Source organism: Panthera leo, chromosome B4 (assembly GCF_018350215.1).
Source record: "Panthera leo isolate Ple1 chromosome B4, P.leo_Ple1_pat1.1, whole genome shotgun sequence".
NCBI classification, from domain to species: Eukaryota; Metazoa; Chordata; class Mammalia; order Carnivora; family Felidae; genus Panthera; species Panthera leo.
The window spans coordinates 61,063,445-61,090,992 of record NC_056685.1 but is presented as its reverse complement, the minus strand read 5'-3'; the positions used below and the strand labels follow the sequence as shown (position 1 = coordinate 61,090,992).

At 36.3% G+C, this 27,548-nt stretch overlaps 1 protein-coding gene and 1 long non-coding RNA gene across 13 annotated transcripts in view; one reads left to right on the top strand and one right to left on the bottom strand.

Annotated features, from left to right (window-relative positions):
* CCDC91 (coiled-coil domain containing 91) overlaps positions 1-7,042 on the bottom strand; it is a 347,760-nt gene extending 340,718 nt beyond the window's left edge. Inside the window, exon 1 of one of the 2 annotated variants that reach the window (XM_042946164.1) lies at positions 6,959-7,042. Coding sequence is in view for 1 of the 2 variants with exons in the window: in XM_042946169.1 (XP_042802103.1) it covers positions 6,413-6,490 (78 nt within the window). In the remaining variant the exon portion in view is untranslated. Of the gene's footprint in view, positions 1-6,412; positions 6,670-6,958 lie in introns of those variants that run through there. The other variant, XM_042946169.1, reaches the window with a different exon arrangement.
* Positions 6,723-27,548, top strand: part of LOC122224387 — a 31,853-nt gene continuing 11,027 nt past the window's right edge. For 8 of the 11 annotated variants that reach the window (XR_006204737.1, XR_006204736.1, XR_006204740.1 and 5 more), the window contains exons 1-5: positions 7,130-8,477; positions 9,737-10,056; positions 10,542-10,690; positions 20,233-20,421; positions 27,202-27,390. This is a non-coding gene — a long non-coding RNA (uncharacterized LOC122224387). Of the gene's footprint in view, positions 7,018-7,129; positions 8,478-9,736; positions 10,057-10,530; positions 10,691-20,232; positions 20,422-27,201; positions 27,391-27,548 lie in introns of those variants that run through there. The other 3 variants (XR_006204742.1, XR_006204741.1, XR_006204735.1) reach the window with 3 other exon arrangements.

Here is a 27,548-nt window from a genome sequence, read left to right as displayed (position 1 = left end):
ACTCTTACATATACGCCCAACAAAATTGAATGCAAGTACCCAAACAAATACTGGTATACAAGTGTTCATTGCAGCACTATTCACAATAGTGAATCAACACAATAGCAAAAAGGTGGGGAAATCCAAATGTCCATAAACAGATGAATGGATAAACAAAGTGTGCTAAGTGCTATATATTATATATACAACAAATTATTCAGGCATAAAAAGAAATGGAATAGTAATAAAACATAGATGAACCACAAAAACATTATGCTAAGTGGATGAAATCAGACACAAAAGGCTACACATTATATGATTTCATTTATATGAAATATCCAAAACACAGGTGAATCCATAGAGAAAGCAGATTGTGTTTGCTAGGGGCTGGGGAAAAGGGAAAATAGGAATGACTGCTTAATGGGTGCTGGGTTTCCTTCTGGGGTGATGAAAATATTTTGGAACCAGATACAGTTCCACAAAATTGTGAATGTACTAAATGCCACTAATTATACACTTTAAAATGATTACTTTTATGTTATGTAAGTTTCACCTCAATAAAAAAATAATCAAAAAGAAGTGTTTTAAAAAATGTTTGAAAGTGTCCAGGGGCAGTACTTGCTACATTACCAATACTTAAAAATAGTGGTTACTATTACTGCCATTACATATATCACAATATATCATTGCAGTAATTGGTCCATAAACACAGGTAGTCCCTATGATACCTGTGATATTGACATAACTGCTTCAATTCCAGGATCTTAACCTGTAAAATTCATTTTCTTACTACAACTTTGTATACTTCTATTTGTACTACCCTATCATTCCTACCAAACCTGTTATTCACCCCTATTGAAATTTCTAGTATCCCAAACCACTCATTATTCTCTCAGCCTATCAATAACTCCTCCTTTCTAACTCCCAACTTTCTGTTAATAATGCTAAAGCTTTTGTCTTGATTTCTTCCTTGATCACTCTTTATCCTTCTAAATGCCTCTGTTTCTTTTCCATGATTAACATTGTGTGTTATACACCAATACATACACTCAATACATTCAATAGGTAATAGACAAACCTACCCAGGGGCCAATGTTTGGGCTTCTCAATTGAGACTAATCAATCTGAGGAATAGAAAGAAAAAGAAATGAAAAGTGAACAGATCCTCAGACACCTGTAGGAAACCATCAAGCATGCCAACATAAAAACTATGGCAGTTCCAGAAGAGACAAAGGGGCAAAAAGAATACTGCAAGAAATAATGACCAAAAACTACCCTAAGTTTACTTCCCAAAGTATACTTCCCAAAGTACACACACACACACACGTACACACACACACACACACACACACACACACACGCACAGTTCATCAATAGATACCTTCTGGAATACTTTAAGTGGGGGAAAAAAGTATATGCTGGTTAAAGAATCAGATCTACCTTATAATTCCCAATTTACCACCTAAACAATCTGCTAAATTATTTTGCTCAGATGAAAGTAACTATGATGATAATATCCATGGTCCTGCTATGTGAAAGAAAAATCATCTAAAAATTTCATGTATATGCTGCCTCACTTGTTCATTAGATTTTCTACTCCTGAGTACTTTGTAGGAATCACACCATAAAACATTTTGCAATCTGACTAGATTCTAAGTGCTCAGAGGACTTCTCATCAACCATATGGAAATCACTTTGTATGTGCATGACTGCGACACTGAGAATAACCCTGTGGCATTTCTTACCTCTCCTATTTATAACAAGAGAAGCAAGATCAGTAACACCTAAATTTGGAACTATAGAAAATAAAACTCAGTACACCAATGAAAATAAAGTCTCCTACGAAAGGTTCTTGCAACAAAAGGTACTATACAAGTATCCTTAACTAATATGACTGTGGAAAAAAATCACATATACTAAATAAGCAGGAGATATTTTACACCATTCCCTTTAAGCAGAAACTAGTCCTAAAAAGAAATTAATAAATTATACCTCTTCTGCATAACAGACAAAATAAGTAACTTAAAATATCTAAATGCCTTGTGAAAACCATCAACAGTTAATAAACACTGTTTTCCCATTCAGCAGAATAGAAAACAAATCTTCATTTCAATTTGTCCTGTGATTCAAATGGGTGGCCCATTTAATGCCATTCAGGTTTCATAGGCTTATTTTCAATTTTTCATGTCCAATGTGGGCAAACTGTTGGAATGAAAGGTATAACCTCATGTTAAGTTGTCTTTATTAAATCCATAATTAAAATAATGATACTCTCACTTTTACCAACTCTCTTTAATGATGTCTACACATGTAGACATGTAGTTTTTTTTTTAATGTTTTTATTTATTTTTGAGAGAGAGACAGAGTGCGAGCAGAGGAGGGGCAGAGAGCGAGGGAGACAGAATCCGAAGCAGGCTCCAGGCTCTGAGCTGTCAGCACAGAACCCGTTGTGGGGCTGGAACTCACTGAACACGAGATCATGACCTGAGCCAAAGTCAGTCACCTGAGCCACCCAGGTGCCCTTACCCATGTACTTTTCTAGTAATATTCATGTGAGTCCCTATCAGTGAAGCACATCCACAGATTAATGGATCTTACATAATACTGCAACACTATCCTTACCACAATGGTAGAAGTTCTGAATTCTCATAATACAAAAGTAAAGTATCTTGAAATGATCGTGCAGATCGTGCAAACCTTACCACAAGGTTGGACACAACATAAAAGGCAATTTGGCTGGCCTCTGCATTAGCTAGGCCTTCTTTTGGTAGGAGATGCACATGGTCAATGATAACAAGGCTGGCAAAGGGGGAAAAAAGTCAGTCTTCCCCAAATAGCAGGAAAAAGTGACTTCATGCTTTACAAAACAGTGGTTACTTAGTTCATATAGTTACTCTATATGACAACAATGTGTTGGGCTGAGTTATGTAAATACCAAAACGGACATACCCTTCTAAGGAAAACCACTTCGATAGAATTATTACATGCTGCATTTTAAAGTGAATAACATTAACTCTGCTCTTCATCTATTAAACCTGTAATTTTAAAAAATGCTTCCCATTTCAAAATTTTAAAAATTATATCCTTTGCTAGTAATATTAAATATATCCCTAATTCTTTAAGTAGGATTATACGTCCTATAGCTAACACTCTTTGTAAAAGTAAAAAAAAAGAGGGTACAGGTAAAGAATGTCTAACTAATTTAAAATTTAAAAATATACAAAGACATAAATTTGGATAAACATTTTACAAGTGACTGATACCATCTCTGTTGAGTTATTAATTTGCTTAATGAGTTTATTCTAAGCATCAAAATTAAAACAGATTCAGAATAAACACAAGATACACAAAACAATTACAAGAACTCAGTATTGGTAGTATAGCATATGAATAAAAGAAAATTCAGGAAGACTTGTTATCAAACCCCTGCTCTACGACTTACTATTAATGCAACCTTGGATAAATTTGCTCACTTGTATGAGACTCAATTTCTCTGGCTATGAAGTGGGAAAAATACTACCTACCTCGAAAGGTACTGGGTGGAATTCAAGAAAACAACAGACAAGGAGTTTTTAGAAACTCTGCATATGCAACTATATAATGCTAGGCTCAAAGATTTCCATAATTCTTATCAAAAGAACATGAAAAGTATTTCACACTACACTAAACGCATCCAGAATTCTATCTAGATTATTGGCAGCAAAAAAACAATGTATGCAGAAAAGCTGTTCAATCATTTTAGACTCTAAACCTATAAAAGAAATGGTTTGAACTAGATAAAATACAAGGTACTCTGAGTTTCTAAACTTCTAGGATTCTATCTTAAAGTGATGCCCAGAAAGTCAATATGTTGACTACCACATTTTGCTCCAAAATTTATTATGATAAATAACCCAGAGGACAAATTCTAAGAATATCAAATAAAACAAAGAGGCAGTGTATATTAAGAATCTGAAGAGAGGTGTCTGGGTGGCTCAGCCAATTAAGTCAGTTAAGCCAACCCTTGATTTTGGCTCTGGTCCTTATCTCACAGGTTCGAGCCAGGAGTAAGGTTCTGCACTGACAGGGCAGAGCTTGCTTGGGATTCACTCTCTCTCTCTATCTAACCCCTCCCCCACTCTCATAAACACAGGTGCTCTCTCAAAAAATAAACTTTAAAAAAAATCTTACCAGAGTTATGCACAAAAATGTTTAATGTTAATTCTAATGGGGAAAGCTTAACTATGAATCAAGAACTTACAAATCAAGTTCTCAAAAAATTCATGATGTAGTGAGCACTTACAATGTAATGCTACTGAAAAGAGAAAAATATAAAACAATATTTACAATTTTGTTTTTAAAATGTTTTCAGAAGAAAAAGACCAAAAGAAAAACCAGCAAAATGTTTGCAGAACTTATTTCATGTTAACAGAAATGGGTTAGCGTTTTTTTCTTCATAGGATTCTTTATTTCCCAATTTTCTACTATAATCTACTATGATTTCCACAATGAAAAAAAATACAATATTCATCCATGCTAAAATAGCAAACTGGAGGCTAACAAAACTTCCCCTATCTGATGAAAACTGTTTACAAAAAACCTAGAGCTAACTATTTAATGGTGAAAGACTACATGCCTTACCTACTAAGATAAAAAAACAAGGCAAGGATGCCTACTCATACTTGTCCTATTCAACATCATACTGGAGGTTCTGGCCAGTGCAATCAGACAAGAAAATGAAATACAGCTGACCCTTGAACAACTCAAGGGTTAGAGGCACCAACCCTCTCACTGTCAAAGATCCACATATAACTTTCGACCTAATGATGATTTTAATTGTAAATTATACCTCAATAAACCTAAATTTCAAAGGACACAGGACATGCCCTTTTGAAAATTACACATCAAATTAAATGAGCTACCTCCAGTTCACTGGGTTTGGGGGTGGGGGTAAGACAGTGAGGAAACCAAAAAATCCTTAGAAATATTGCAAACAAAAAAAATCAATTTACCATCAAGATTTATCAATAAGAACAGATACTGATACAAAGAATTAATCTAAAAAGAGTTGCCTTTTTTATTAAGCACTGTTTGAACAGAAAATAACAAAATTTGATTAGCTAACAAGACCAAAGGTCACAAGCAACAGGTTGATAAAGGAACATTGTGATTATGAGCCAGAATTCAGAAACAACTTACCTAACATTTCACTTGCAATTTACTAATGGAAATGGTCTCATCCAGCCCAATGCACTGCCACCCCAACTTCTATTAAGAGAAATACAATAAACTTTCAAATAGCTTTCTTTATTTGTAACAATCCTATATACTTTATAAGTCATGTATGTACAAGCTAGGGGTGCCTCTTACTTGGCAAATTCCTATTTATCCATTTAACCTTCAGATCAGCTCATTAGTAACCATCGTTCTTTCTTTCTTTCTTTCTTTTTCTTTCTTTACTGTCACTAATAATAATAATAATAATAAAGTGCTGTCCTGTCACTAAAAAAATAAGTAAGTGCTGTCCCTCTCTGATGACTCTGCAGTTTCTTTTTTCTGGTGTATTAAAATGATTACAAAAGCTCTAAAAAGTTTTGAGCTGATTGATCCAATAAGAAGATACATTTTCCCATGTAATAAAAGAGGTAAATTTTAACTTTCATCACTTTGTTTTATGTTTATTCCATTTGGCTTATACTGTTGCTAGGAAACCAATTCATAATAAGATTTCCAAGCACACAGAACAACCCTAGCCAGCCAACTTTGTAACCAGGGCAATTGGCGACCACACAATTTACTGGCTAGCCAGCACCACACAGGTGCGCTCTCCCTGGCATCCCCCTTGCTCCATTTACCTAACAGGTACAGTAAGTACAGCCAATTCCTTCATTGCAACAGAAATTGTAGCACAGGGCAAATGGGATGATTAGAAGTGTAGAACTCTCTGATGTCAGAGAACAAAGTGAATCTATTGTCACTCCCTGTGGTCCCACCCAACTAAATATTCTGGGTATTTTGTCTTAAATTGTACGGTGAAATGTTAGCCCAACCCAATCACTCCACCAGGCAGCATTCAAACTACTCCCAAAAGCCATCACCAACTACCGCCCGGATAAATATTTGGAGAGGATGGTGGTATCAATATCTTCACAGTTCAGAAGGGAAGGAAAGTAAAAGAGTCGGAATTCTTAAGGGGACGCTGAGTCACCTAAAGCTGTGGCCAGGATTTCACCCTCCAGGAAATCAGGCTCTGCCCCAACTCGCATCATGGAAGCAAGTAAAAGTAGCAGCAACACCATCCTACCAAAAAAACATCCAGCTCTACTTTTAATAGGGTTACCACTCCTTAAAGTGAAGCCAGAAATAGATTTCACGTCCAAAGCTTTCCACCACAATATACAACTTGGGCAGACAGAAGAAACATCTTTATTGTGGGGAAAGGGGGCGCACTTACAGGGATGATGGATGCCTCACCACTTGGAAAGTTACTGGCTCCTGCCGTAACCTCAAAATGCCCCTTGTATGGCAACATGTGGCCCAGAGTATCTATAAGGTAATGTGGCTGACAGGTGTTATAAAGCTTTTACACCGGTGTACACAACGAAGCAGAGGGGGAAACATAAACCAGGCGCCATCGGTGAAAACTTGGCAAGGATCTAAGTCTCTGTTCGGTGGGAGCTTCGGTGACACAATAATCACGTGCACTTGTCCGTAGACGTTCGGAAATACTGGATTCTGGAATGTACAAGGGCTGAAACCTGCCGGCAGAGCAAGTACCGGTTGGCACTCAGGGCCGAGGCAGCAGGGATCCGTTCCAGCCCGAAGCAGGTCACACCTCCAACTCCCGGTCCCGGCCACCTCGGAGGGGAGAGGCCGGAGCTAGCGAGAGGCGGAAGCCGGGCCGCGCTCCCCGCCCGCGCCCAAGCCGCCTCGGGCGCGCCCCCGCCTCACGCGGCCCCGGCCCCCCAGACCCAGGCCCGGAAGGCGAGCTTCCATTTACCTGCTCCCCGCTCTGGCTCCCGCCGCCGCCGCCTCCGCGCCGCTCACCCAAACTGCCAGGTGAGCCACCCCAGCAGACGGCCCCGCAAGCGCACACCCGGGGCACGACCCCAAACCCGTCGTGGGGGAACGCGACCCCAGCCACACAAGTTGGGATAGCCCACGCACCACCCGGCTTCAAGCACCTCTGCCCCCGGAAGTTGATTTCCTCCAAGGCCCGCCCAGAGCTGCGCTTGTCACTCAACGCCAACACGCGCGTCACGTGACCCGAGCTGAGGGCCCCATCTTCAGAGCCACGCCTCTAATGGCTTGAGTAGTCCATGGAGGGTTGCCTTCTGAAAGGGGTTGACGCAGAAACTACCTCCTGTTGATTATAGCTTCTCATTCCTCTAGAATGACGGACGCAGTTCCTATGCCTAATGTATGCAAATAAAACCATCCGCAAAATGATACTCCCATCTGGGATTCTATAGGACTGTTCCTGAGAAAAGCCTGCCTGATGTTTTCACCACCTCCAGGCAGAGTTCAATAAAAACGAACTTAGCCAAATGTCTGACAGGTAGTAAGTGCTCAAGAAACAGTTGACTGGACGACTGCTCCATTTCTTCTCTGCATATCTGAACACTCAAGCACCGGAAGGCACCTAAACCCAGAGCCTCTCCAGACCATATGACATCAGTCAAAGACTCTGCTTGAGAATTATTTTTGTTCTTGGCCTCAGCTCCGGATCACAGCAACTTATATATGCCATCTCTGTTTCAGAGACAGTTTATTTTCAGCTGCCAAGCCACTTTTTTCCAAGCCTTCAGTCAAATAATTTCTCCTGAAGAAAAAGAAAAGAGAATGACATAACTGTCAGGGTTTTATTTAAAAAGAAGTGTGGTTATATAGATTTTTTGTGTGTGTTCATATCAAAGTGTCAATAACTGTTAAAGAGGAACAGTCAACTAGCAAGTCACTTGTCAATGATTCTTCCATCTTTGACATGGGAGAGATTTGAAGAACATTTATTTAGCAATTTTTTTATTAAATGTCCACTTGGCTTACTGGAGTAAGTTGTGGCAATCTGAGAATGGACCAGATTTCATTCAAGATGTTTGCCTTCAAGGAGTTTATAGTCTAGTGGGAAAAATAAACAAGTAAAATCTGGGAACTTTGAGCATAAATCTCTGGAGCATTCATAGTCATTGTATAACAGGAATTCTTTAACATTTTGGATGTTATTTTCTCATCTTTCCACTGAACAAAATTGACTCAAGCCTTTAATAATCTCTGCTATGTACTTGCAGTGGAAAATGTCAACAAGTAATCCTAACAATTCTCCAGGAAGTGGAGGCTCAGGTGGTTAATGAGTAGTCCCAATATTGAGCTCAAAAGTCGGTCTTCTACATCCATTTTTTCTGTCGTGTGTTTCTATCATGAACACGTTTCCATTATAGCAGACTGATGCTTTCTTACCCAAATTTATTCACCTATCTACTAGACCACGAAGTCAAAGACCACTTTTCATTTGTATATCTGTGAGTCTACTTCTTATTTGTTTTTGTATATGCATCAATATCATAGTATTTAGTGATTAGAAGAAAGATATTCAATAAATGCTTCTTAAACCAAGTACAGTTACCTTTATATCATTTTGTGTCTCATCCCTTTCTGCTGGAAACCTCAGATGAGTTTCTGAGAGTTTTCATTGATATGTCTGTATGTTTCCTCCGTCCCACTTACTCCAATATTCAATATTAAACAGACTTACGATAATAACAGAAACTAATACTTATGGAACATTTGCTATGTGCTGGCATAATTATCTTATGTGACTGGCTAAATATTTTGAATCTACTAATTTGTCATAACGTTAATCCTCCAAAGTAAGTATATTAATATATTCACTTTTTAGGTAAGGATAAAGAGTTACGGAGAGTAATTTAACCAAGTGGTAGAGCAGGATCCAAAGCCAGGTCTGCCCGATGAAAGGATTTGTTTATTCACCACAACACACTGCCTCTGCTTTTCACATCATTTGTTTATCAGTGGATCCAAATTTCACCACCTCCATGAAGTCTTTCCCTTCCTCACATAGTAATCTGTACTTTTTATTTTTTAGTCTAAACTCAATGGTTTTTAGTATATTCACAGAATTGTACAACCATCACCACAATCAACTTTGGAATATATTTATCACCTCAAAAGGAAATCTCGTACCCTTTGTCAGTCACTCCCCATTCCTCCCATTCCCTGCCCCTTAGGCTTAGACAGACACTAATCCACTTTGTATCTTTTTAGGTTTGCCTATTCTGGACATTTCATATGAATGCAATCATGCAATATGTAGTCTTCTGTGACTGGCTTCCTTAACTTCACATCATGTTTTCATAGTTCATTTAACCATTCCTCAGTTGGTGGACATTTGAGTTGTTTCCACTTTTGGGCTATTCGAATAATGCTTCTACAAACATTCATATACAAGTTTTTGGGTAAACATAACATTTTCATGGATATATATACCTAGGAGTTGGATTGCTGAGCCATTTGCTAATTCTGCTTAACCTTTTGAGAAACCGCCAGATTGTTTTCCAGAGTGAAAAACATTTTACATTCCCACTAGCAATGTGTGAAGGTTCTAATTTCTCCATAGTCCTCTTCTTATCTCCTCAAGAATTTAAGTGTACTAGAATTTATCCCTCTGTTACATTAGGACTTATGACTCTATTACTTTTCAGGGTATTTTTCATAAGCCATCTTGTATTATTATTTACCTTTGTAATGCATGTATTTGCAGGCCCATCACCCTAATAGATTGTGACCTTTTGAGATGAGAAACATGGTTCCTGCCCTCAAGAGGATCAAATTTGGAGAAAAAGGTAGATAATGATATCAAATAGGGTGAGAACAAGCACTGAAATCAAGTTTATTGTTAAAATGTGGAGGAGGAGCACCTCATTCAACCTGCGTTCAACAAAAGTACTTCTCAAAAATGTCAAGCTCAAGATGAGTATTGAAGAACCAGTAGGAATTGGCCAAGCTAAGAAGAGACAAAGAGTGCTCCATACACAGGCACGTATACCTTTGTATGTATCTCCTTGCCTATGAACTGTAGAGGTAAGTATAATGTGGAGGTCGGTATAGTGGAGGCAAAGGTGTGAATGTGTGGGAATGTGACAGGAGAAATGGGAACTGTAGATGGGTCAAGAGGAATGGAGAATTTTATAAACTGCGAAGAAGTTTGAAATCTATCCTGTAGGCAATGGAAAACAAATGGATTGTTTAAGTGGGGTTGGGGAGAATTACTTTAGCAGCAGTGTGCAGGTTGGATTATTAGATAGGGAACAGGTTTTTCTCTGGAAAAACAGGGAAAGAAGACTGATAGAACAACTAGAATGAGGAATTGTGGAAGCCCGAGTAGAGGTGGTACCCATGAAATTGGCTAAAAGGATTTGAAAGGCATGTAGGCAGCAAAAACATAGGAAAGAACTGAAGGTGTATTCCTGGTTTCTGGTGCTATTCAAAGAGGTAGGGGATTCAGGAAGAAGATGCTACACTTGCTGGTAAGAATAATGAAACACCACAACTTAGTCCTATTGCAGTTTATATGCAGTTGCAGTCATCCACAGAGATGAGATGGATGTCCACCTAAAAGCTGGTCCACATTTCAAGACTTCTGATGCCACACATGCACCAAGAGGATGTAAGAAGATTTATTGGTCATGTAATGAGACTTTCCAGGAAGAGCAGGGTAGGTTTCCCAAACAAGTCCAAAATGGCTGGGAGAAGGGTGGAAGGAGGTTGGAAGAGAGACTGGCTCTTGGGGGTTTTATGGTGGCTAGGGCATGGTGCTAGGGTGAAAATTCCTATGTAGGGGCCAAGGCTTGTGTGGCTTGAATTTCCCACTGGCACCAAAGAAGGGAGCACCCATGCTTTCTCATCAGCCTGCACAGATGTAGGGCAAGAGGGAACAGATGAAGGCTTGAAAGTTGTCAACCTTCAAACACCAAATATGGAATCAGAGTCATTACTACATATGTTTAGAGTTTAGTTTCATTTTGTTTACTCCAACAGGAAAATAATGTAATTGTTATATCTTTATATGCTTTGAAAATGATTGTAGCGGATACTTGCCTTCTCAAAATCTATTCCACTCTTCCCACACTGTGTGGCACACACCTGAGAAATTTGGGTGGAATTAACCTCACCTTTATCCCAAAGTGAATCTAATCAGGATAACCCTGACCTATGATGTTCCCTTAGCCACATATGGTTTGGGATTGAGCACCAATCATAGGACTTTTGCTCCAAAATTGTGTAGTATGGCTCCCTCTCCCTCTCGATGTGAATGAGAAAGCATATGATCCTTGTTGCCGAAGGCAGTCATTTTGTGACCAAGAAAATGAAAGAGAAATGGAGCTGAAACCCTGATCAAATAAACAAAGATCTGTAACATTGTATATAAGCAAAAGGATGTAAAATACAAACTGTGAAATTATTAAATAAGCACTTTTCTGGCCCCTTTCTCTTTCTACACTCGATTGTTCCATTATGTGAGCCTTCAAATCAAACCAGCATGGAGTCTGACCGTTTTGCTACTCTCCTCAGTATTGAATACTGAATAGTGTATTGAATATTGGTTAAGTCAGTTTGAATTGATACTTTCCCTCAAGATACTTTCCTGTACATAATGTGATATAAATGTGCACGTATGTGTTACTTAATTTACTTTATCCCCTAATGGTTGTCAGTTGCCATAATCTAGATTTCCCACCTTAGATGTATTCAGCTGGCATTTAATCAGAAAGACTGCATTCCAAACGTAGCAACCATAAATGTTTCTGCTATCATTATCTTCCATTAACGCCTGAGACTTTGCTAATCAATGGATGTGATAAACAGGTTTTCATAAGTGAAATTAGGGGCTCTCTATTAGCATAATGGATGTTATAAATTGACTCTCATTGATGAACCAGTGGTGTTCATGATACAAAGATTGAATAAAATATTTCAGAGACAGTCCCTACCTTGCATGACCAAGGTTATAAGAAGCTAGCAAACTCTGTAGTCTGTACTTTTAGGAACAACACCCTTCAGACCCTCAAACAAAAAATGTCTAAAATCCTAATAATCTTCAGTATACCAACGATGGAACAGTTTAATTTCTGCTTAACTGGAGGAAAAATCATGCTCATTATGGAGGTGACTGGAGACATCGTGCTTATTATGGAGACAAGGAATAAATTACTTGTGCCCTTCCCTCCTGACTGTAGGTTCATTTTTTAGAATATCCCCAATGCAGATGCCATTAAACTGAGATCTTGGGATGGGCCGTTAAACTAAATTCAGACTGGCAGAGTGTGAAGGGCTACTAGTAAAGAGAAATTCCAAGATATAAAAACTTGGACTACACAAGGTCTCTGACCATAGTTACTTGCCTACAGAAGCAACAAGAAGCAATTAGTTCAAAAACCTAATATTAGCAGGAAGATATATTATTAAATAAACCTCAAACCCGACTGATAATAGCCTGTGACTATTTAATTTTAAGCCTCAGACTTCTATATTCAACCTAATAGGAAATAAGCTGCCAAAATAGTGTAACCTCTTAAAAAGAGCATCTTCCCCCAATGACCATCTTGGACGGGGCCATAAAGAACACCGAAAGCAAAACAGTACCTGCCAAAAGAACCCATACCACTGCTATCCAGGAATCCTAACTATTCCTGTCTACAGATTATGACAAAGATCAGTGACTACTATGTAATGTTTCCAGATATACCCTGTTTAATTGGGAGTTTTCATTGCAATTACTTTGTCCTTTCTCTTCCATTGCATTTTGCATTTGTTGTCAGTAGGTGACTTGTCACTGGTTGCTAGAGCACAAGGAACTCCAGATGAAGATATAACACTTTGCAGAGACAGAAAGAAGATGCTCACTAATTACAGTGGTGGTGAGCAATAGGGTACACTACAGTGGATGTGGTAGTTGTTATCCAAACATGCATTTCACTCTGCCCCCATTGTGCAGTATTCAGATATATTGGATGAGCTTAACCCTAACCTTTTCCACGGTTAGTCCTAATTGGTGGAAGCCAGAAGTTACTCCCAAACGCCTTGCCACCATAAGTGGGGGCAGGCAGACCCAGTCCCAAGTCAATCATGGCATTACCCTAACCATAAGAATTGCTTCAGGGATCATCCAATAGGCACAAAACTCAGGACCAATGTTCAGTGCTTGTTAGAAGGAACTTTCTGTCTTCCTGAGAATCCAAGCGGAAAAGCGTGTAATTCCTATTGCTTTTAATAGTCATCTTGTGACCATAAAGGAAACCAGTCTGAGGATAAAAACAGATACAGATTATAGAAAAAAGATGATATAATTCAGAGAAATGGAGCTGAAGCTTTGATCAAATCAGTTCTAAAACTTCTCTCACCTCTATAGGACTTTTCATTTCTCAAAACAATTTTCATTTATCATTTAATCCAATGTGAATTAGGTTTTCTGTTACCTTCAATCCCGAGAGTTTTAACTGGTAGAAAGATTTTGTATCTCTGTCTTCATATTAAATGTCAGAAAATGAATTGTCATTTTCTTAAAATGGGATTTTTTTCCACCTTCTTCGCTTTCCCTTTGTCTATGTTCATGCCAGAGTGAGACTGAAAATGATGTACTGTCCCTGAGCAGTTCTTTAAGATTCATATGATACTCAGCTTTCACATTAATCCAATGGAAACTATTTCAGATATGTTTTTAGAACAATATATATAAAATATGGAAAGAGTACACTAAGAAAGTCCTTAAGAGTACACTTAAGAAAGTTCAATCAGGTCCCTCCTCTAAGCAGGTCTCTTATGAATTCTGTGCAGCATCTAACCCATTTATGAAATCTCCATTATGTAGGAGATACATGATCTCTCACTTCACACTAGTTTGCAAGTTGTCATTAGCCACCATTTTGGTTTGCACAGTTTGGCTTGATTCATAACTGGGCAAAAATCACTCCCTTAATGTCTAAAAAACTTTTGCACAGTGAAGGAAACCATCAACAAAATGAAAAGGAAAACTACTGAATGGGAGAAGATATTTACAAATGATATGTCCCATAAAGGGTTAATGTCTAAAATATATAAAAACCTTATACAACTCAATACCAATATATATATATACATATATATATATATATATATATATATATATATATACATATATATATATATATATGATTAACAAATAAGCAAAGGACCTGAATAGACATTTTTTTCAAAGACACACAGATGGCCGAACAGATACATGAAAAAATGGTTAACATCACCAATTATCAGGGAAATTTACAAATCAAAACTACAATCAAAACTACAATGCAATATCACCTCACAGCTATCAGAATGGCTAGTATCAAAAAGACAAGAAATAAGTGTTCATGAGGATACGGAGAATAGGAGCCTTTGTGCACTGTTGATGGGAATGTAAATTGGTGCAGCCACTGTGGAAAACAGTATAGAGGTTCCTCAAAAAGTTAAAAATAGAAGTGCCATTATAATCCAGCAATTCCACTTTGGGGTATTTATCTGAAAAAAAAAAAAAATGGAAACACTAATTGGAAAAGATATATGCAGTCCCACTTGTTGCAACATTGTTTATAGCAACCAAGATATGGAAGCAACCTAAGTATCCATCAATAGATGAATAAATAAAGAAGATGGGGTACACATACATAAAGGAATATTACTCAGCTATAAAAAAAGAATGAGATCTTGCCATTTGCAACAACATGAATGGACTTAGAAGGCATTATGCTACATGAAATAAGAGAAAGACAAATATATGATTTCACTTATATATGGAATCTTAAAAAAAAAGGCAGGAACAGATTCATAGATACAGAGAACAGACTGGTGGTTGCCAAAGAGTTGGGGGTTGGGGGGGATGGGCCAAATAGGTGAAGGAGATAACGAGATACAAAATTCCAGTTATAAAATACATAAGTCGCAGGGATTTAAAGTACAGTATAGGGAATATAGTCAATAATAATATAATAACTTTGTATGGTGACAGATGATAACTAGACTTGTTCTGATTATTTTGTAATGTACATAAATGTTAAATCACTATGTTGTACACCGGAAACTAGGATAAAATTGTATGTCGACTGTATGTCAATAAAAAAATATGAACTTCTTCTCTTATTATCTCAGTGCCTAATACACAAAAAGAAGCCAGCATGTCATCCATGTAATCATTATAATAAATTAATAAAAAACTAATTTACATAATGAGCTGCATTTAACTATGTACTCCAAATGATAACTCAGAGATGAAGCACATGTGTCCACTCTACTTCCTTTACTCTTCATTATATCCTTAAAAATAAAGCATCCGTGGAATGAAACTGTCTAAAAACATTAAAAATCAATGCTGGAATCTTTTTTATATTTTAGATTAATTCTAACACCTAAATTATTCACATAATTCCCAATGCTTAAATGTCACATCTCTGGCTGCTAAACAGTACTTTTTATGACAATATTGAAAAATCAAAAAGTGAGCTAGGTTTTGCATCTATATTAAACCATCATATTGCTTCTTTAGAAGTTACTCTACCACTTTTGCAGATGGAGCAAGCAATACTCTGGGCAGAAAGCCATGTGAGAGCTGCTACAATAAAGATAAATTGAATTTAAATTAAACTTTTTCAAAAGTTTTGGTGCACCACAAAATTAACACATCATGAGAAAACTCTGAAGTTTGAAAAATGGAGTTTGAAAGACCATGGTCGAACCCCACTCAGCATTCTCCCCACGCAGCATTCTCCCGAGAATTGATCACTTTTTTAAGTTGACCAGGAAAAGCCAAGTACTGCATATGAACAGTGGAAGGCCCTTCCATTTATTTCTCTTTCTTTAAGTCTTGGATATTAATTCTAATGATAAAGAGAATCCCATGTCCTTATACCAATCTGAAAGTTGTCCCTATTGGAGACCAACTCTGCCTGTGCATTTCTTACATTGTTACTGCAGGAGTAACTGGAAACAATTTAAATTATAAATAAATGAAAGACTAGTCAATTTTTCCTTTGATAATAGTTTTCTAAGTTCAAAAGCATAGTTATAAGGATATAAAGTTATGAGGATATTAAGGCACAGGGTGTATGAGACCTGCAGTTGTGTAAATCTGTGTTTGGGAATAAGCCACAAACCCACTGCTTTTTTAGGGGAAGAGGTGAATATACTAACAGCCAAGGTATTGTTTTGCCTGTTATTCACATTATAAGTTTTTGTATTATTTTAACACATTTATCAGAATCTTTGCTTAAGATGTGTCTTAAACCCCAACATAATTATGATTTGCCTAATTTTTCTACCCCAAATTACAATGTAACAAATGTTAACAATGCCTTTAAATAATAGTACCTAAAGATTAAGTAACAATAAAATTAGCTTTTACCTCACCAAAGTTTTTTTTAGTAAAATTAGGTTTATGAGATACCCAAATCTAGATTCTTATGAAAATACTTGATAGGCTTTTGAGTAAAATATGGATTATATGAGTCCTGTTACAAAGAGTATGAACAATGGTATGCTCTGTTTTCCAGTAAAATGTTATGAATCCTTGATGACTATGTGATTATTGCATAGGCAACATGTCACCCAAGTTTATAATAGCATGAAGATATTGTTAACAATCTATAGTAATATGAATACGCTTTACATTCAGTACATGTAAATGTAAGATCGATAGGTAGCTCCTAACTATATGTATTCACTAAAACATACATGCATTTGAGACTACCAGCCACTGTCTCTTTACAGAAATTCACTCCCCCATCAACTTCAACAAAATTATTCTCTGCGGATTCTCTGACTTTTCAGACCAGTCTTGTGATCTTCATTCCAATTCATAGGGTCTTCCTTCTTCTTTATCCTCCACTTCAAGTAGCTGTTCCACAAGTTTTCATCCTTTATTCTCTTCTCACTCAGATTTAGCCATTCTCTGTGGTTAATTTTTTCTACTGTCCACCAACTTGATCTCCTTAATGCATATGATTCTGGAATACACTGGCATCTTCTGTATAGAGTCTTCTCACTCAGCCTACATTAATGCATTCTACATGTCCACAAAACTCATGCATATTATCCACCTTTGATCCCATGGAAGTTTTGGTTTTTTTTTTTAACTCTCCAGCCACAGTTATCTCTTGAGTTCAGAATATACCTGAATATAGTTGCCTATGAGATATGCACCTAGATGTCCCATAGGCAAATTACATGTTCCACAACAAACTCATTATCCATCCTCCACAAAACCTTTCTGTTCAACCTCACTTAATTGCTTTTGTATGGTCTGCATTAGTTAGGACACTAGTTTCAGCAATTTTAACAAAGGCTGGAAAATAGTGACTTAAACAAGCAAAGTCTTGATTTCTATTTCACATGCAAAGTAATCCAGGGCTGGTCTGGTGGTTCCATAGAGAGCCATCACCCCCTCCTCACATCTTGTTGCTCTCCCAATTTTTAAAACATGGCTTTTTTTGCATGGTCTGATTGACATGCTCCGGCTCCTGCTATCATGTCTGCATTCTAACTGGCAGAAAAAGGTAAAGGAGGAAGTAAAGGTAATACGTCTTCTTTTTAAGTGGACGGCACAGAAGGCACACATTTGACTTCAATTCGCATCCCATTGGCTAGAACTTTGCCATATAACCATGCTTAGCTACAGGGGAAGCTGGGAAATGTATTTTGTTTTTTTGTTTTTTTTTCAGCTGGGCAGCTTTTGTGCCCTGCTAAAACTCAGAGATTCTATTACAAAAGAGGAAGGGGATAATGTATTCTGGAGAACAACCATCAATCCCTCTCACATCCAGTACTGTAAGAAATTCTTTGACCCTCTTTCCTCTACTTCCTTTCTGCTACTGCTTTGTTAACATGTATTTGTTCTTCCCATGTATATGCACACTTGGTTTTTGATGCTGTAATCTGAATGAGATGGAAAAAAATGCACTCACAAATCATTGGCTATATACTGTGTACCTAAGGCTGTACTAATTCACTCTAACAAAGTGGGTTAACTCTAACAAACAACCACCTCTGACACCATCAGTAGCTGTGATCAGGGATACTACTTGATTGAGCTTGAGATAGTCTATGGTCAACTTCCAGGTGCCATCCAGTTTTTGGAGGAGCCAGACAAGTGAATCAAAATGGAGATATGATGGGCCCACTACCTATGAATTCTTTAACAACTTATTCTAGGCTTTGCAGGCCATGCAGTTTCTGTTGCAGCCAGTGAACCCACTGTAAGCTAAACCTTGGACAGAACTCCATTTTTTAAATTGCCTTTCATATGCTTCCATTCTAACTGGGGGCCCTTGATGATGTGTTAGGCTTCAATTTTGCTATGATTCTAAAACTGCTTTAAAAAAATAAAGTTTATTAATTTTTTAAATTAGAAAGCCCTATAGGAGGAAAAGGTGTCAACATCATATACACTAATAATCAAAGTCATTTTAAAACAAGCCTTTTAGGGGCGCCTGGGTGGCTCAGTCGGTTAAGCGTCTGATTTCAACTCAGGTCATGATCTCACAGTCTGTGAGTTCGAGCCCCGCGTCGGGCTCTGTGCTGACAGCTCAGAGCCTGGAGCCTGTTTCAGATTCTGTGTCTCCCTCTCTCACTGACCCTCCCCCATTCATGCTCTGTCTCTCTCTGTCTCAAAAATAAACGTTAAAAAAAAAAATTAAAAAAAAAAACAAGCCTTTTAAATTCTATGACCCTGGTGGTTGTTTTTCACTCTTTGGTTGGTATCCATTAAAAAAAATTAGACATAAGAAAAAGCAAAAGAAGAATTTTATATAATAGGTTATAATATTGTGTTAATTCACACATAATGCTATCAGTTTCCCTGTTTGATTTATGAATATTTACTTTATTCTATAAGGGTTTACAATAATGAAAAATACACAATATATCCTGTTTGATTAAATGGTTACTAGGCAGAGTTGGTAGCTATTTAATCAAAGCCTGAGTAACATTATTTCTGTGGTGAAAAACAAATTTTGTTTATACCAGTTCTCCTCACGGTACCTTTTCAGTCACATAACATACAACAGTACAAAGACTGGGCTTAAATACTTCTTACATATATGATTAATACTTAAAGCTTTAAAATAAATATTCACCAGTGTATGATATCATGGGAAACATAGAATTTTGGAGGTTAAAGGAGCTTACATGCTATTTTATTTAAACTTCTCTCTGAATTCATTTATCCCTTCACCCACATTTAAGCAACAATTCAGCAGAAACCAGTATAAAACCTCCCACAGAATGTTTTTTTTCACTTGAAAGTAAAATAAATTAACAAAAAGTAAAAACTAGTTTACTTAATTTGCATGTAAACAGCCTCAGAAAATTAAAAGATTGAGAGTCAAGAAAGGATTTTAGTTTAAAGTAATTTAAACTTTCAACTACATAATAAAGAACATAAGGAAAAATTATGCTTTCATTTTAGAAGGTTAGAATGGGCTTCTAAAGCAAGGTCAGTTTCTTGGAGTTTGAAGAGTCAAAATTTTTATTAAAGGGGACTTTCCTTTTTTAAACAAGATTAGCATGCCATCAAACAAAAAGATGGCACTATTCCACGTTTTTGCAAGTCTTTTTATTTCTTCTTCAGAAAGGCAATATCCACTTATTTTAAGATTACCCATTACTGGCATCATTCATACAAAATGTAGTTTCCCAAAGTTAAGAATAAGATGAGAAAATAACAAACGTCATTGCATACAAACAGCAAATACAGTTGATTGCAGAAACCAATGAAACACCTCATTGGTCACTGGGTTATTTGTATCCTTCCTAGAATATGAGTCTTGAGCATTTCCATGTCTGTTCTGAAACTTTTAATTATCCCTTTTAGTCATGGATAGTATTTGGTCAGGTGGTAATGAATAAATGAATAATATCACCCAGCAGTATGGCAGTATTAATATGGTCAAAAGCCAGATAAACTTGCTGTCCTTCCAAGTCAAATAGTACTTCTAATGCTGTTAAGTTGGTTATTTGGTTTTTGGCCATCTCTTTAAGAATAAGAAAGCTCTATATTTTTATGGATAAAATAGGACTTGTTAATGAGAATGTAGAAGAATTTAGCATGGCAATTACTAAAAGTCCATTTTCCTTACAAACTGAGGAGAAATTTTTTACCATTGTTTTCATGCAATGCTAGGGGATATTTGAAGATGCAGAGAAAGGTCATGGTGGAAGTAATAGTAATTTTTTTTTTAATTCTTGGTTTAGTAAAACTCATTACAAGTATTCTGGATCCATTTTTGGCTAAGTGAAGAGGAAAGTTTTACCAGCTGATGGCCGTTTGATGACCTACATGGAAAGAACTGGTAGACTCAGGAGAGCACAATTGAGAGAAGTGATCACATCACAAAATGTGACATCATTCTTTGGCACCAGCTGGCATCCTGGACATGGAGAGTGAGTTATATTCTCAACCCTGAATTTTCCCCTCCAGATTACCCTTGTGGCTCACCAGAGGGCAGTGTGCAGTAATCGGCCCTACTGCTTCCTGCATTGGATGTCTCCTATGGGACAATGTCAAATAATCAGAACCAGAAATCAGGCAAGATAATAGATTATGGAAGTTGTTTTGTTAGACTTGTTGTATCTATTCCCCCTACATAGAATTCTTAATATTGAGAAATTAATCAATCACTACATGAGACATAAGGTAATGAGCTTTTAGTGAATCCTGTGTTACAGTTTCAGATTTATGACAATAGTCTTGGGATTACTAAACTCAGTTCTCCTCTTTAGACTCACAAATGCATAATATTATTCAAATGTGAATAAATTTCCTTCCTTCACATGTCTCACACCTGAATTCTCAAGAATTTTCAATCTTATACACAATTGAATAATTCACTGAACACTTTATTGAACAATTGGAGTGTGGGATATAACAAGATAAAGCACCTATAAATCCTGCTCAAAATGAGCTTGAAATCTATCAAGGGACTAAAGTGTAAGTGAAAAATTAAATACATGATCAGAATTGTACAAAGCGGGAGATACATATAAAATGTTATGAAAATTCAGAGGATGGAGACATGAAGCCTTTTGGGAAGGGTTCGAATCTCAGCTGAATCTTGCAGCTGAGGCAAAATTCTTAGACATATTGAAAGTGATAACAGCACATCCTTGATAAAGAAAACATTATGGATATGGCAGGTTAAAGGACCTATGAGCTTAAGAGAAAGTAAAAGGTAGTAGTAGAAATAATGCTAGAGAGCTATATTGTGAACAAGGTCCATGAGAGTATTGAATACCAGGATGAGATGCTCCCAAAACTGAGCTGACAATGGGAAGTTGTAGGAGCGGACCTAAATTAGCACTTGCCCTATATACTAAGAAAATTGATCTTACAGTATTGTGAGGGATGGATTAGACAAGTAAGAATCCAAAGGTAGAGGGTTGAGTTAGAAGGCTATTTCAATAATCCTGCATACAATCTGGTTGAATAAACAAAAAGAACTAAATATGACTTCCTTTAATATTTTTAGAATTTTTTTATGTATTAGCTGAAAAAGCCTGTGGTGGAGTCTCATTTGCCCAAATACATTGTTATATTTTTGCCCAACTCTGCTGACAGTTACAAAACCCAGAAACCAAGCTGTGAAAGAAACTTTTCCAGTTGAAGCATCTGCTTTTGTTGAAATTTTTTCAATCATATAGGAAGTTTTGTAGTTGCCTTGATCTCATCTGTTAGTTTTTCTACTCAAATTAAATAAATGACATCATAAGTGGCATGGACTTGTTTCTTAGCCACCAAAAAAAAAAAAGGTCTAGTAGTAAATTTTCCACATTTGACTTCTATATTCCTCATTTGACTTCTATATTCCTATCTTTTACTCTTGACCCTTGAAATACCTGCTAATCAAATAGCTCTTATCCATACTTGGACCCTGCAGCTTTAAATTTTTTTCTGTGTTAACCACAAAGGAGTCTTTTATATGCTAATTATGTCCTCTCAACCCTGCTCTCATGCATATATAATTTAAAACAAAAATAAGCCTTTTATCTTGTTGGAATATTGCATATGATATTCTCAGTGTATGTCATGTCCAATTCGAACTGCAAGGCAATATGCTATTCTTAACACCACTTTGCTTAGTCACCTACATCTGCTAAGTTACCATAGGAAGCCCTACTGAATTCAGTACCATCAGGACTTCGGGTGAACATTTTAGAAATTGACACCATCACATTCTGTTATGATTGCCCCTTTTGCTGTTTATACACCTCAACCTGGATTGTAAACCACATGAGGGGAAGGATGGTATCTAGTTTAAGAAGCACACTGAGCACACTGAGTTGTTAGAAAACAAGGAGAGAGTAGAAAATTCAGCTAGTCCCAAGATTTCTGGCAGTGGGAAAGGTCACAACATTGGCTAGTATTCTCCTAAAGGGGAAAAAGGGAGGGACCAGGAAACGAGGTTACAGTTATCATCAGAAAGCATAAGAGAATTAAACATCTCTGGTCTTCCCTTTTATAGATATATCTCCAATATATATTTAGTTGCATATGTACCTAATTATGATGAAATAGACATAAAATTTATTATCTTAAACATTTTTAAGTGTACAGTTTAGTGGTATTACATGCATTCACATTGTTGTGCAACCGTTATCATCATTTATCTCTAAAACACTTTTCATCTTGCAAAACTGAAACTTTGTACCAATTACACAATAAATCTCCATTCCCTCCTCCCCCCGACTCCCAGAACCTAGAAATTACCATTTTCTGTCTGGATGAATTTGAGCACTCAAGGTAACTCATAAAAATGGAATCAAGTATTTGTTTCTTTGGGACTGGCTTATTTCACTTAACAACGTTCTCAAGGTTTATCCATGTTTTAGCATGTGTCAAAATTTCCTCTCTTTTTTAAGGCTGAATACTAGTCTACTGAATGTATATATCACATTTTGTTTATCAGTTTTACTGTCACTGAACACTTGGGTTGTTTTCACCATCTGACTATTGTGAGTAATGGTGCTATGAACATGGGTATACAAATATCTCTTCACAAAGGTGCTTTCCATTCTTTTGGGTATAGATCCTGAAGTAGAATTGCTGGATCATATGGTAATTCTAATTTTAATTTTTTGAGGAAGCACCATACTATTTTCCATAGTTACTGCACCACTTTACATTCTCACTAAGCAAAAGGGTTCCAATTTCTCCACACCTTCGCAAGCACTTGGTTTTTTTTTTTGGGGGGGGGGTGTTGATAGCAGTCACTCTAATCAGTGTGAGGTACTATCTCGTGTGGATTTGGTTTGTATTTCCCTAATGATTGGTGATGTTGAGCATCTCCTCATGTGCTTGTTAGCCATTTGTATAGCTTTTTGGAGAAATATCTATTCAAGTCTTTTGCCCATTGTTATACTGGGTTCTTTGGGGATTTTTGGTTTTGGGCTGTCGTCCTTTGTACATTCTAAATATTAACCCCTTGTGAGATACATGATTTGAAAATATTTTCTCCCATTCCCTTTTCACTCTACTGATCATGCCCTTTAATGCACGCTAGTATTATGTAGTATGCACACTATGTTATGTAGTCCAATTTATCTATTTTTTGTTGTTTTTGCCTGTGTTTTAGTGTCATAGCCACGAAATCATTGACACATCCAATGTCATAAAGACTTTCCCCTATGTTTTCTTCTAAGGGCTTTATAGTTTTAACTCTTCACGTGTAGGTTTTTGATCCATTTTAATTCATTTTTGTATATGATGTAAGGGAAAGGTCCAACTTCATTCTTTTGGTAGGTGTCTTGCCAGTTATCCCAACACCATTTGTTGAAAAGACTGTCATTTCCGCATTTAATGGTCTTGGTACCCTTGTGAAAAATCATTTGGCCATAAGTGCAAAAGTGTAGTTTGGACTCTTTATTCTATTCCATTTGTCTGTATATCTGTTTGTATGCCGATACTACACTCTTAAATAGAATGGCTTTGTAGTAAGTTTTGAAATCAGGAGGTAATGAGACATCTGACTTTGTTCTTCCTTTTGAAGACTGTTTTGTTAATCGGGGTCCCTTGAGATTCCATATGAATTTTAGGATGTTTTTCCCTGATTCTTCAAAATAAACTGTTGAGATTTTGATAGGATTTTGATTGTATTGGGTCAGTAGGTCACTTTGGGTAGTATGGACTTTTTAACAGTATTGTCTTTCAATTTCAAATATATCTTTAAGGCTGCGAACAAGAACCATTTCAAAAAAGCCCACTTATTTGGATGAAAAGAACTGTAAGCAATTTATTCTAGGCACCCAAATGTCAAACCCCAAGCAGTTGATGAGGGAGTGAGGATTGGAGTTGTTTGTCAATTAAAAAATTGAAACACACCAGTAGAGTTCACTAATCTGGTGGAGGAGAAACAACAAAAAATTAAATACAGCTTTGTTATTATTAAATTCCTATGTATACTAGATTTTATTTGTGTGTTTTTTATTCTACTTTTATTGATCTGTGTCTATGGTGACATGGCACTGTATTGCATTTTTAATTATTGTAATTTTATAATTTGGTTTAATGTTCATTGGGCCATTATCTATGCATTGTTCTTTTCTCATAAATAATTAGTCTTGCTCATTATTTTCTCAAGAAAGCTTTATGAAATTTTTATCAAATTTTAAAAAATTGTTTTAAAATTTAAAAAAGTTCTGATGAGAATTTTCATATAAATTTTATTACATATGTGAATTAATTTGAAGGTACTTGATATCTTCATAATAATGAATCTTCAACATCCCAGAATGAGGTATACCTTTCCACTTATTCAAGATTTATCTAAGAAAAGTTTTATTAATTTTTTATGTACTTGTTAAATTTGATCTACTATATATGATATATATTACATAAGTTGGATTAGGCATTGGATTTTGAATGTTATCAAATATAATTTCTGTATTTTATCAATCAGGGATCGACCAGGAACACAGAAGGCACTCCATGTAATTCAGGTGCCAAGAGTTTAGTATAGGAATCATGGGCTTACGCAACTCTTAGAAAAACAGGGGAAACAAAGGTCAGGGAGTTCAAAAGTAAAGATTTCAGTTTGTAACACCACAGCAGGTAACTCTCAAGAATTCTTGAGAAAGCAGTGTAAATCTCATGTGTGCTCATTTGTCAGTCTGCAACTGCCTCCAGAGAATAATGGCCTTTCCTTCTCATGCCCAATAAATCTCATGTCAGGGCTTCTTATTGGCAAATTCTATCTGTGGCGTCTTCTCTGCAATAAAAGGGTAGAAAAGTAATGTCAAGAGAACAACTATCTAGTCCAATTTAAGAAGATCAGTATTATTGCAATGAACATATAATTTCTTTTAATGTGATAAAATTATATTAATAGGTTTTCTAGTATTAAGCCATATTTGAAAAAATTCCCTACCTCATTTTGGTGTATTTGGTAATATACTATCAACTTAAAAAGATTTTATTTAGTTGGGCTTTTTTGTATTATATTTATGAAAGATTTCTGCAGTTATATCATATTATGTTATTTTTTTGATTTTGTTACCAAGATTACATTTGCATTAGAAAATGAATTGAGAAGATTTCTATCTTTCCCTGTATTCTGAAAGAATTTAAATTTATCACATGGGAATTACCTATTGCTTGATAATTAGAAATAACTCACAAAAACTTCTGGGCCTGATACCTCTATTACTCGTTTCCCCCTTTCCCCCCACCTCAATTCCATGAGTAAATATTGATCTGTGCTCTTCTTCTCAATTTAACCAATATTATAATAGAAAACTTTTCAAAGCTGAAGAAACATGTACATTTGCAATGGAAATAGTTCAATAACTGAATCAGGCTAAATTAATTAAAAGATACTAATACCTAGACATATTAGGATAAATATTTTAAATTTCAAAGACAAAACAAAATATTCTACAACATAGCAGCCCATTAACACAGATTGCCTGTAAAGGAGTAAAAATCAGATTGGCCCTGGGCTTTATTATAACACTGAAAAAGAAAACAATGTATCCTACTTTTGAGAGAATCTTCTATTACTCAAAAGTTCTAAACTCAGCTAAACTGTCCTATACGTATGAAGTCAACAGAAAGGCATTCTCATATACGCAAGGGGTCAGAAAATATACCATCTAAATATTCTTAATGAAAACATTTTTAAAGATGTGTCCTTGTCCAATGGGAAATGCATAAAAATAAACAATAAAAGGGAGAAGAAATTATAATGAAAAAATTGAAATGAGCATCAATGGCAGTTCAACACTGAGTTAAAGTTAAATATTTGTTGGAATTATTGATGCAAACCTGGTGCAAATGTCAAAACATTCTTAAGAGATGTTTAATAAAGGGGTGTCTGGGTGGCTCAGTTGGTTAAGTGTCTGACTTCAGCTCAGGCCATGATCTCATGGTTTGTGAGTGTGAGTTCGAGCTCAGGGTCAGGCTCTGTGCTGACAGCTGACAGCTGGGAACTTGGATCCTGCTTCGAATTCTGTCTCCCTTGTTCTCTGCCCACCCCCCCTCATGCTCCTTCTCTCTCTCTCTCAAAAATAAACATAAAAAAAGAGATGTCCAATACAAAATATTTTCTAAGATTAAGGGTAAACATTAATGGGATTTAAAATAGGGTAAGAAAGATTTTTTTAAAAGATTTGTAATAGTTGTGTGAGCTTGGATAGGAAACAATTTGTTTTTGTAGTCACTATTGGTAAAATAATAAATCTAACCATTTGATAAGATAATTTGGTAACACATTCTAAAACTTTTCTAAATCATATGACCCAATATGTCTACAATTAGAAATTTGTTCTAAGGAACAAGGAGATAACATGAAAAGACATATTGTCTTTACACTCTTGTTTATAATAGATAATATATAGATCTATCATCTCCTCTCCCACGCTTTGTTCTCCATATTTGTTTTCTAAATGCTGATTTTATTTTCTGCACTGTTGCTTTTCTTATGAAGATTATTTGAAATCCCATTGCATTTTTAATTTTTTAAATGTCGTCTTTTCTAATTCAACTAGTTTGAAATTTTGCCCTTTTTTAATTACCTCCCTTTGTCTCAATTTATATACTTGCTCTCTTCTGTCATTTTATAGAGATCACATTCTCCTGAATTTTAGTTAAAATACATATGAGATGTCATTTTTTAAAATGTGGCTACACTTGCCCTATAACCAATGGAAATCTCTTGAACATTATGACAGGTGAATGGCACCCTTCCTTGGATTCTAGTGCTGTTGCTGAGATTAGCCATTCTTGCATCTCAAAAGGAAGATGTTAAAAGAAGAGTTAGCCAACTGTGTTCCTGGTGCTGTGCCAGCAGGAAGTTCCCTTTGAATGGTGCTGCAAACATAATAGCAGTGTGCTGACTCCAGCAACAATGTAAAAAACAGGTGAGAAGGATTTTCACATCTTAGGCAGGGGATCTACATATGAGGATATAAAAATATTCTGGGGGGAAAAGATAATGAGGGTCCAAACTATACTTATTTCAATGGAATTGAGAGGCTCAATCTGAGAAATATTTAATTGGTACTAATAGCAACATGGT